The sequence below is a fragment of the Coregonus clupeaformis genome, chromosome 28 (genome assembly GCF_020615455.1).
Source record: "Coregonus clupeaformis isolate EN_2021a chromosome 28, ASM2061545v1, whole genome shotgun sequence".
NCBI lineage: Eukaryota > Metazoa > Chordata > Actinopteri > Salmoniformes > Salmonidae > Coregonus > Coregonus clupeaformis.
Genome location: NC_059219.1, coordinates 13,444,632 through 13,456,686, shown reverse-complemented (window position 1 = coordinate 13,456,686; position 12,055 = coordinate 13,444,632). Strand labels below are relative to the sequence as shown.

Below are 12,055 nucleotides of genomic sequence, written 5' to 3'. Positions count from 1 at the left end.
GACATAAATTAGCTATGCCACAGGGAGAGAGGCAGCCTACAGGTGTGAGTACGATATGGTCTGGTTTTGATTCAACTGGAAATAGAAGAGAATATCTCAATATAAACACTACGGCTCTACTCTAGGAGGGGGGAGGAAGAGATGAGTGGCCTAAAGGCGTCCGCAGTTCGTTCATATATTATGACATTTTTGGCTTCTTTCTTCGTTTTGGTCTTCGGCAAGGTATTTTTTGGCTGTTCGTGCACACGTTTTCTCGAGGCAGGCCGAAGTTTGGGAGCCGAAGTCTACGTCGCTTCGTCGAACATTGGTCAACAGTAGGGATTCTTCAATGAACTGTTTGTTGTCGTTCAACGATAGACGACTCATTTTCATGCAGATGTTTTCACTTGAGAAATACTGCACCAAACATCTTAGATGTCAAATTGCCCGACTAAAGTGAAAAACTCACTAGAAGTGGGCGGGCAGAAAGGAGGGGACAGGCAGAGCAGTGACGTTATTATAGCAGGATAGTCCATATCTCCAATCATCTTTGCTGATAGCGATGTTGTGTTTCCATAAGTGGATGAATTGGTCTTATTTAGCATGTATGGTAAAGCCTCAACCCGTAGCTACCTCTTCCAATTCAAATGAGCTCTAAAGAAAAGTGAATAATGACAACATTTGTATTGTTTTGTGTAACTGTAGCACCAGCGATAAAACGCACAAATAGAGACACGTTCTAATTGAGCGAGGCGCCGGCTTCGCTTGGGTCATTATAATTCAAAACAATACATTATAATATAAATCACACACACACGCCTCGCCTTTGGTGAGTTTAGGCCATTAGATTTCCTCAGCAAAAACGTCTAAATTAATGACAGATTTCTTGAGTTATCTTCGATTCATTCTGACAATTTTGAGGAAGTGTATACTGGCTACGGCGTCTCAAGGTGGACACTGGACAAACATTTTTAAGGGAGTATGCGAGCACACGGGGGGGGACGACGACAATAGAAGGATCTACTGTATGGAGACACACAGACTAGACAAAGCTACAACAATGGGTTAATATACACCCATATGATCATTGTGATTGTGTACGTGTCTTCGGGAGAGAGAGTTAGGGTATGGTTGTCTGGGGCGTACGGGCAAGAGGGGGACAAGATGTGTGTGTTTCATCAGTGGAACAATGGCAGTCTGCTCGCAAACAGGATCCCTCTGTTTCCTGAACCAGGGTCTCTCTCTCTCTCTCTCTCTCTCTCTCTCTCTCTCTCTCAAACACACACACACACACAGAGAGACACAGACATGTACGCATGCACTCACGTGCACACAAACATGTAATTAATCCTTCACTTTACTGGTAATGTCAATGTAGATTTATTAATCTTAGGGATCAAATTATTCTCAGCAGAAACAGATTTAACAAGAACAGCAGGGGCTGAAGAGTGAAACATGGTGTGCAGACTCAGCATAAGCAGACACAAACACACACATACACACACACACACACATTCACACAGTCAGCATGTGCACTCTCTACGATCAGTAAAAACACACCTGTCCCAGCTGTTGTTTTGAAGAGAGAGAGGGCGAAAGAAGGAGGAGGGAGGAATGTGCTTCTCTCTCATTTTTTTCTGTCGCCCCTCACCCCTACTCTTCTCTGTCTCTCCCTCCTCACCCCTCACCCCCTCCTCTGTGTCTCTTTCTCCTCACCCCTCACCCCGTCCTCTGTGTCTCTCTCTCCTCACCCCTCACCCCGTCCTCTGTGTCTCTCTCTCCTCACCCCTCAACCCCTCCTCTCTGTCTATCTCTCCTCACCCCCTCCTCTCTGTCTCTCTCTCCTCACCCCCTCCTCTGTGTCTCTCTCTCCTCACCCCCTCCTCTGTGTCTCTCTCTCCTCACCCCCTCCTCTCTGTCTCTCTCCTCAGTTTCCTTTATGTTTTTATTTCTCAGGTGTTAGTTCTGTCTCCCTCTTCCTTGTTATTACCGCTGATGTTCCCTTATCTTGATCATCTCTGTGTGTGTGTCTGTGTGTGTGCGTGTGCGTGTCTGTCTGCATGTAAAAGAGAAAGATAGCAGAGGGGTGCTGTGATTGACTTATACAACACACACACAGAGAGAGAGAGTAGACACAACACTGATCATCGTAAACAACACATGTTGGGCGTGAAGCCCCAACCTCAGACAGGGCAGACTGGTAGATGAGGTAGGTGTGAGATAGGAACAGGGCTGCAGGAAAACATGTGGTGAGGCAACATTTGCATAGTTTAATAATATATTGATGCAAAGTGTTAAAAAGACCGATTTGTCAACTCATGCACAATTTCTCTGTCCTTCACATTGGAGTGCTGCTCAGTCTTGACAAATCAGATTCATGCTGATGTCCACCAGATGCATATACTGTACATTTTGTTTTTGCTCTAGTATGCATTTTCAGTACTTGAGGCACATTTGCTTCACTTTTCAACTAGCTAAAAGCTAGCTAGTTGGAGTCTGTGTGTCCTTCCGTGTTTCTACCACCACACCGTAAAGCAACGCACGAGCTGAAAATACTGAACTTCATGCGGTACACAGAACGCATCGCAGCCTAGTGCGACACCCTCAACGTTGCGTTGCGGACTGCTCCATTGACAATGAATGACATCCGCCAGAGCGCAAAGAGTTTAGTGCATCTGGTGGACATGAGGCGTCACGGAAATCGCAGGTCGCGCGGGCCGGTCACAAAGCTGTAGGCGCGCTCTCCACTTTCCTCCGGTATTTGTTTCAGTCTGACCAACTGTATGCTACTAACAACAGCAGCTGCATAGTCTAGACTACTATGCGCCCTGTCCCTCTGGCCAGGGTAAACGAAGGGGTAACGTTTTGTATTTATAGCCCATGTGTTTGTGAGAAAATATAAATGGGAAACATTTGGTTTATATTCAAACTTGGGCTGACTAGGCTACCTAGACTTTTTCAATTCCAAATTATTAACTGGAATGAAACAATAAACACAATAGTGGACATAGACTGTGAGTAGATGTTTAATTAGGCCTACAGTTGCATAGGGCAGGACTACACGATGCAAAACCTGCATAAAGCAAGATAAACCCTGTGTTTTATTGTCCAATCATGCTCCTTTCTCTGTGTCTGTGTATAGGAACCCCCCCCCTAGTCCTTCTTTAAAATAAAATTAATATGAACAAGTACAAGGTTGCTGCAGTTTGACAGGATTTTCATCCTCCCCAAGGCCAGGAATTTTTCCATGTGACCTGATTAGAAAAACTCTGGTCCCATCATAGCCCATATTAAACAGATTAATCATGTCATAACGTATAAGGTCCAGAGTTTCACCTGGTTAGGTTACCAGATCAGGAAAAACTACGGGCACCAGAATGTAGTTTTCACCACACCGCTCTGGGACCTGTGGTGCCACCTCTGGATAGGAGATTGACAAGTCACACAGACTGAGAGACAGAGGGATGTAGCTCAGTTGGTAGAGCATAGGGTTGTGGGTTCGATTCCCACAAATTATGTATGCACTCACTAACTGTAAGTCGCTCTGGATAAGAGCGTCTGCTAAATGACTAAAATGTAAAATGTAAATGTAAATAGTTAAAGCTGCAATATGTGTTATAGATCTGTCATTCTCATTGAAAGCAAGTCTAAGAAGCTGTAGATCGGTTCTATGTGCTCTGTTTCTATGCTTCCCGTTCTTAAGTGTCACTTTTGGTTTTGTACACCAGCTTCAAACAGCTGAAAATACAATATTTTGGATTATTTATATATATTTCACAGCGGTTTAGACGGTACAATGATTCTCTACACTCTGAGTGCTTGTTTTGTCACATAAACTGAAATTAGGCGAACCATTAGAATTTTAGCAACCAGGAAATGGCGGAGCGATTTCTGCATATTGCACCTTTTAATTAAATAATGTTGTTGTTGTAGATCACATTCAACCAATTATGATCCACTTGGTCTCTCTTTCAACAGTACTGAAGATCCTATCTGTGGACATTTGGCAAATTTTACTTGATGACTCATTCTGGGTGGGAATCTGACTGATACCTCGTTTTTGATAGAGAGATTGTTATGAGATTTCAGATTCTGTTAATGTACTTATATGTTAATGTCTTCTCTTAATTAGACAGCTAATAGTCTTGTCTTGTCCTCCCTCTGTTGTCTGTTGGTAGTGATGGACAAAGCTAGCTGTGCTCCCCTCTTTGCACATCAGATATATAATAGGTCATTTAAAGCTAGGCTTGACACCTGCCAGCCTGTGACCTCCGGGAGAGGGGTATGGGTCAGACCGTTGCCCCGGTAACAGTGAAGGTCAGATGTCACAGAGTCTAAAGAGGCAGCCATGTTGTTTTTCTGCTGTCAGTGTCCAACTGTCTCGTCACACACACACACTCACGCACACACACTCTGACCTTCACTTTTCTGACATTCCTGTCTCTCCTCTTGTCCATGTAAGTGCATGTGCAGTTGCTGCAGGAGGAATTTATGGTCAACAATGTGCAGACAGCAGCAGCGAGTGTGTTTCTATTCCCAGTTTAACCAGTGTTCTGTCACTGGAACGCCTCTCTCTTTCTGTTGACTTTCATCAGCATTCATCACTCAGGTCAGACAGGTTACACAGCTGAAGGCCTCTCTCTCTCTCTCTCTATGTCTCTCTGTCTCTCTCTGTCTCTCTCTGTCTCTCTCTGTCTCTCTCTCTCTCTCTCTCTCTCTCTCTCTCTCTCTCTCTCTCTCTGTCTCTCTGTGTCCTCTCTCTCTCTCTCTCTCTCTCTGTCTCTCTGTCTCTCTCTCTCTCTCTCTCTCTCTCTCTCTCTCTCTCTCTCTCTCTCTCTCTCTCTCTCCTGTGTCTCTCTCTCTCGTCTCTCTGTCTCTCTCTCTCTCTCTCTCTCTCTCTCTCTCTCTCTCTCTCTCTCTCTCTCTCTGTCTCTCTCTCTCTGTCTCTCTCTCTCTCTCTCTCTCTCTCTCTCTCTCTCTCTCTCTCTCTCTCTCTCTCTCTCTCTCTCTCTCTCTCTCTCTCTCTCTCTCTCTGTCTCTCTCTCTCTCTCTCTCTCTCTCTCTCTCTCTCTCTCTCTGTCTCTCTCTCTCTCTCTCTCTGTCTCTCTGTCTCTCTGTCTCTGTCTCTCTCTCTCTCGCTCTCTCTATCCTACACAGTATGCCTTCAGGGCTTTATGTCCCAGGTCTGAATGTCCTGCTTCACCTCTACTCCACTCCTCCCCTCTCCTCAACCGTTCCACCTCTCCTCTAATGGTATACAGGAATTATGTTTGACAGACAGACAGACACCCCTGTCTCTAATGGCAGACAGGGAGAGGAGAGACATTGTGAAAGGTAGTTATTAAACTGACAGAGACCAGGCACATGTGGAAACTTTGTCAGCCATGATGACTTGAATTAAACCACCACTTTATTGGCAGAACAAATCAGTGTGGATGTTCTTTCTGCTGATTAATATTACCCAACACCCTGAAAGATACTGGATGTGTGAGATTATGATAAGCATTAAACTGCAACATTTTGTTCAACAGTAGATAGTAGATAGATTTTCTCCTAGAGCCACTTCTACTATAGACTATAGTGGCCTATTCCCTCTCCAAGGCCTGGTCTGGTAAAGGAGTTATATACAGAATCCCACTGAATTCTCGTATCTGCTCAGACAAACAGGTGGTTGATTTAACACCCAGGTCACCCGTGATACAAGTCAGTATTCGACGTTCATCCATGTCTGAGGACGTCGGGAGATGACGTGGAAACCGGCCACTAGGGGCAACAGTGAGCGCTGTTACTTTCAAGTAGGTTTCGGTTTTGCTAGGGCGTTGTGTGAGCATCTGCCTCTATTTCAAAAGGTTGCAAGTTTGAATCCAGCGATAGAAAGTAGTTTTTATTTCTTTGTTTTAAACCTATCCCAAACCTTAACCCTTACCTTAACCATTCAGAGTTAATGTCTAACCTTAAGAATTTGGAGTTAATGCCTTAACTTAACCTTAAACTCTTTGAAATTTGACTTTTGGAACAACTTCGAAATTTGACGTTTGAGAAACATGGATGAACGTCTAATTCTGACTTGGCTGCTGTGAGAGCTGGTAGGGATTTAAAGCAGTTGTTACTGTAGTGGGCTAAGTCAGGGTCATGCATAGTGTTTCTTGGTAGCCTTACACAAATCTACTTTGAAACAAAAGTATACACCTCACACACATTGTTATGGGCTTAAAAAAACAGACACCTGTACCATGTCAGATATAGAGTTGAAATGTATAACATTTAGAATTTGCGTCCTAATATTACACTTCATATATACTTTACATCACAGAAGACTGAAATATAACAAAACCGTTTGACATAGAAGCACCAGATTTTGTTTATTAATTACGAAATTATGAAAAATATTAATAACATTCCACCCATGAGGCCACTAGGTTATTTGACTGCAGGAAAGGGCTACGTCTTTATGAAGAATCACTAATGTTTTTGTAGTCAGAGCAGAGCAAGACACACACACACACACACACACACACACACACACACACACACACACACACACACACACACACACACACACACACACACACACACACACACACACACACACACACACACACACACACACACACACACACACACACACACACACACACCCTGAGGAAGTGGTCCTGTCTGAACATGCAAGCTCACCTTGGCTTGTGTCCATGGCTACATATGTACCAGATCTATTTCTGTGTGTGTGTGAGTGTGTGTCTTTGTGTGTGCGCGTACGTGTGTGTTAGACACAGATGTGCTGACGACAGACTGTCGAGGGTACTGTGGTGTTTTGTTTGGAATAGCATACTTTTGCTATCACACAGGTGGCTGGTGGCACCTTAATTGGGGAGGACGGGCTCATAGTAATGGCTGGAATGGAATCAATGGAATGGTATCAAACACATCAAACATGTGGTTTCCTTGTTATGAGCCGTCCTCCCCTCGCCAGCCACTTAGTATTCTGCACTGTATGCACTTAAAGTAATCATACATGGATTCAAGGGGTATATCTCATACTTCATTGTTATAGAATTAGTTCACGCCAATATTCACTTGAAGTAAAGTGTGTTGTGAGTTTAAATTACTACAAGCTGTAGACAGACATATTTATATGTCAGATATTGTTTAATGAAAGTGTACCTTACAGGTTAGGCCCATCATAAGCACAGATTTATTATATATTTCCAGTCTGTCTAGTGGCCGTCTTTGGTGATGAATTTGACCAGATCTGCAAACTCCATCATGTCAAGCTTGTCATCTCCATTTACATCATAAGCCACCATGAACTCCTCCAGCAGCTGATCATTCAGTGCCTACAGAAAGAGAGAGAGAGAGAGAGAGAGAGAGAGAGAGAGAGAGAGAGAGAGAGAGAGAGAGAGAGAGAGAGAGAGAGAGAGAGAGTTTAGTATTCTGCCCTTTCAGCTCAGTACACAAACACACACACAAGCACACACAAGCAAACACACACACCTGGACCTGGCTGAACTCGTTGGAGAGGAGGCTGCGGAGCTGCTCGCTGGTGAGGGAGTCTCCGTCTGAGCTGTAGCTGAGAAACAGAGCCCTCGTCGGGGGCCTGCTGGAGCCCTGCAGAGGGGCTGGAGAGAGAAGGAGAGGAAGAAAAAAGAGGGGAGGGGGTGAGACACTTATTGGTCTTCGGAATGTCCATCCTCCCATCCAGCAAAGACAAATACATGAGGAGAGAAAATTGTGTTAAATAAGGATACTATTTTGACCACTCACTTTCCTCAGTTTGGGTCATGGAGACAAGACAAGAAAGAGCCAACACTGCCCCCAAGTGGCGGAGAAATATCATTGCAGCAACCTGCAGAAGGCAATAAAAGATATTCAAAATGGATGTGAAGTTGGGCATGAAGTTGACTATGAAAGTCAATTAAATACATTGAAATTGTTAGAAATGTGTGTTTTTTCTTCCCAAACCCAGTTGCAAAAATCCAAAGATGAACATGAAAGCGCAAGAGAGTTGATGAAAAGGCTGTTCCAGGCTGTATCACAACCGGCCGTGATTGTTAGTCCCATAGGGCGGCGCACAATTGGCCCAGCGTGGTCCGGGTTTGGCCGGGTTTGGCCGTCATTGTAAATAAGAATTTGTTCATAACTGACTTGCCTAGTTAAATAAAGGTAAAAAAAAATAAAAAAATAAAGATAGAGACTGAGATCACACCACCCAATAACAACACTCACTCAGACACACACATACCTACATACCTATACTATTTGTAAAACCTTACATAAGATATATGTTTGACATTTAGAGAAATACTTTAGCTTGTTTCCGCGTTCCTCTTTTTCCTCCTCCCTCTGTTTTACAGCTGATGGACAGATTAAATCCTGTTCTGTCTGGTGTTGGTATTCACCTGGTTGGTGTTCACCTGGCTGTGCTGATAAGATCCTATCATAAAATCCTATTACAAACCACCTGTTCCTCTTCCTCCTTCTCCTCCTCCTTTTAAAATATAATTAAATTAAATTCAACTTTAATTATCCCCTCAGGGGCCATCAAGAAAGGCAATTTAGCTTTACAAGTACAAACTTTAACTCTTCACTAACCATGTCTAAACAAACCTGTCTCTGTGAATGAGATACATTTTGTGATGTTTAATACATACTGTTTATTACGGTGTTACTTAGTGATTATTATGATGTGACATGCTACAGTCAGGTGTGTCTTGAGCTATTTTGGTGGCTCATTATGAGACTGTGGAACAATGATTGTCAGAACCATGGCTGCCTGGGCGGATACACAGCCAATCCAGTTCTGGCAGTTTGGCACTTGGCAGCATTACACACGTTGACATGCACAAATAATACCACTCCTGTTTACCTGGCATTTAAACTGGGCAAAGCCAAGTGCTGAGAGCCATTCCCCACATATCATGTCGTCCCATTTAGTCAATCAAAATACGACAACTTTATAGCCCATGTCAGGTTCCCATCTGGGAGATTCTTATATGACAGACATACTATTGGCATTGTTTGTTCACAGGGAGAAAACACATGAAAACAGAGACAGATGAGTGAGAAAGAACACGACCAGGTTAATGTCTTCTCTCAGAGAAGCAGCAGGTGTCTCTTACCTGTATGAGGCTGGTCAGGTGGCAGGAGTGGCTGTGCAGTGCGTGAGGACCGGAGAGAGTGTGTGAAGAGGAGAAGTGTGTGTGTTCTATTTAACTACCTGGATACTTCCTGCTCCTTCTCTGTTGCTCTGACAACAGCCACAGAAGCAGGGTGAGGCTTTGTTTTAAACCCTCAATCCCTTCAAGTTAACTCCACCTTGTGGATCTAGGTGTACTAACTATGGTGATGACTACCTAATCCTCCAATAGGCTTACTGGAGCTTTGGAAATCTTTATTTATTAAGCATGATGATATTTCTGATACCTTGATGCTTTATATTTACTTCCTACTCTTTTACATTTTAGTCATTTAGCAGACGCTCTTATCCAGAGCAATTAGGGCTAAGTGCCTTGTTCAAGAGCAATCTACAGATTTTTCACCTAGTCGGCTCTGAGATTCAAACCAGTGACCTTTTGGTTACTGGCCCAATGCTCTTAACCACTGGGCTACCTGCCAACCCTACTTACTGGCAGACACAACACAGACAGACAAAAGTAACAGGTTTGATTTTCCCACATGCATCAGATACAAATGACCTGCTTTTAGTCTGTGCAAAATGTTCCCTGTTTTATCACACCGCCAAGGCTATCTGGAACATTCACACAGAGGACACGTGTCAACATCTCATGTATTGGTTCATCAACACCAGTGTGTATATAAAGAAGGGGACTGAGCCCAGTAGACTACATTAGTTCTGAAGAGACATTGTTTCAGAATGAGGGGTGCTGTAGCTCTGCAGGTGTTGCTGTTCTGTCTGTCTGGGACATGGGCTCAGGGAGAGAGAGGAGGGGTCAGAGAGAATGACATCACTGAACAGGGTCACAGTGAAGGGGAAGAGAGCAGGGAGAGTGATGCTGAACAGTTGACCACCCAGCCTGACATCTGGACTGAGCTGAAGGAGCTGAGAGACATGGTGGTGGAACAGAGAGTGGAGCTGAGGAACATGGGGGCCAGAGTGACAGCTAGTGAGAGCCAGGTGGACGAGCTGCAGAAAGAGAACTCAGGTAAAGAAAGAACAGTGTTGATGTATAATAGTAGCAAATTCAGGATGTAGGGCAATTGGGACTCCAACCCGAGTCCCTGCAAGTGTCAGTCGAACGCCTTAGCCATTACACCAAGAGATCCAAACTTTTGTACTACGGGTACTACAATATGTTTATCGCATGTGGGTTAGCTTCTTTTTCATTCAGTATGGATTAAAAAGCCTCTTCATGTTATTGTAGTTTTGGAGACCAGACTGAGTGCTAGTAAGAGCCAGGTGAAGGAGCTGAAAGGAGAGGTGGATGAGCTGCAGAAAGAGATGGTGAACCACAGAGTGGAGCTCAGTGTCACAATGACTGAACTGCAGTTCCACAAGAACGAGGTGGAGGAACTGGAGAGAGCGAATGCAGGTAACGTGAGGCAGCTTCATTTCATTTGACTATTGTAGTCGGGGAAGAGTGTGTTGAATTAGTCATCAGTTTATTTGCATTTGTTTACTTGATATTTTAGCTCTGCAGGCCAGAGTGACAACCAGTGAGAGCCAGGTTGATGAACTGAAGAGGGAGAATACAGGTAATGTATGAATAAGTATACATCTAAAATAAGATCTGGAGCTCTAGACATCAGATCAAGAGCTCTAGACATTATTCCCATAATTCCAGCCCAAGCAGCAGAACTGTCAGTCATGGGGACCAGAGTGACAGCCAGTGAGAGAGAGGTGGAGGAACTGAAAGGGGAAGTGGAAGGGCTGAAGAAAGAGAACAAAGGTAAGACAAACGCAGACTTTCAGAAACTCATCGTCTCTAATGTGGTGTGGAAATATGTTCCTTTTATGAATTTATTTTACTCAACGTCCAGTATCTTATTGAACTATTTTGTGCTCACAGACAGACCAAAGGTGGCCTTCTCTGCTGGTTTGACTAACTCAGGAAAAGTAGGACCTTTCAATACTGAGACCCAACTGATCTACACCAAAGTCTTCACCAACATTGGCAAAGCCTACAGCCCAGTGACAGGTACTGCTGCTACATATATGACATTAGCTACAGACACCGACATCACTACCAGGCTGCTCCAGTGTCTATGAGAGACAGACAGTATTGATCTATCCCTCCTTTCCTCTGATGCAGGTGTCTTCACAGCACCAGTGAGAGGAATCTACTACTTCAGATTCTCTGCCATGGACGTCCGCACATCGGCATATATGGGTGTATCCTTATTTAAGAATAAGCAGCGTGAAATATTATCAAATCAGTACAATAGCCACGGAGGGCATCAGTATGTATCTAATGCAGTGACTCTAGAGCTGGAGGAGGGGGACTTGATCTACATGCATCTCCCATCAGGCTATGGTCTCTATGAAGATTCAAATAAACGTTGCACCTTCAGTGGCTTCCTGCTCTTCCCTATGTGAGGGCTGAGAGAACCACAAAAAAAGCTTTGACGAAATCAGATGCTAAATCAGAGTTCAAAGAGCCATGAATTTTCATATAACGACCCGTCCATTAAACGTGATGTAATGACAAATGACCAGCTTCTTCTGTTCTATGTTTGACTTCATTTTCTAGATTACGACAAAAGTATGCAGTGTTCTTGAATGGACCGCTGATTCCTCTCCCTGTCTGGTCATCATTACTGATATGTGCTATTTCCTGAAATAGAACATAATACACCTAACACCTCAATGTAACTGTTGAATTGTTTATTCGTTTTTCTCATTACATTTTACAAACATTCTGCCAGCATGGCAAAGTCTAAATTAGGGTTGGGAAATGCTACAGTCTAAAGTCATTCAAGTGCTGTGCTGCAAGTTATAAGATAACTGAATATTAGAACCAGATCATTCAGGACAGACAGAACAGAAAGCATGGTTGTGACAGCCAGACCTCCAAGCAACAGATTGGACTGGACTGGACTGGACTGGACTGACTCTGAATCT

At 43.8% G+C, this 12,055-nt stretch overlaps 1 protein-coding gene across 1 annotated transcript; it reads left to right on the top strand.

The window, feature by feature from the left end:
• The first annotated feature begins 9,714 nt into the window (after positions 1-9,714).
• On the top strand, positions 9,715-11,735 carry LOC121542350 (cingulin-like). The gene is made up of 6 exons (XM_041851753.2): positions 9,715-10,139; positions 10,359-10,526; positions 10,627-10,689; positions 10,779-10,883; positions 11,004-11,132; positions 11,247-11,735. Exons 1-6 carry the CDS (start codon positions 9,851-9,853, stop codon positions 11,528-11,530), a joined length of 1,038 nt encoding a protein of 345 aa, XP_041707687.2. The 5' UTR covers positions 9,715-9,850; the 3' UTR covers positions 11,531-11,735.
• The last annotated feature ends 320 nt before the right edge of the window (positions 11,736-12,055 follow it).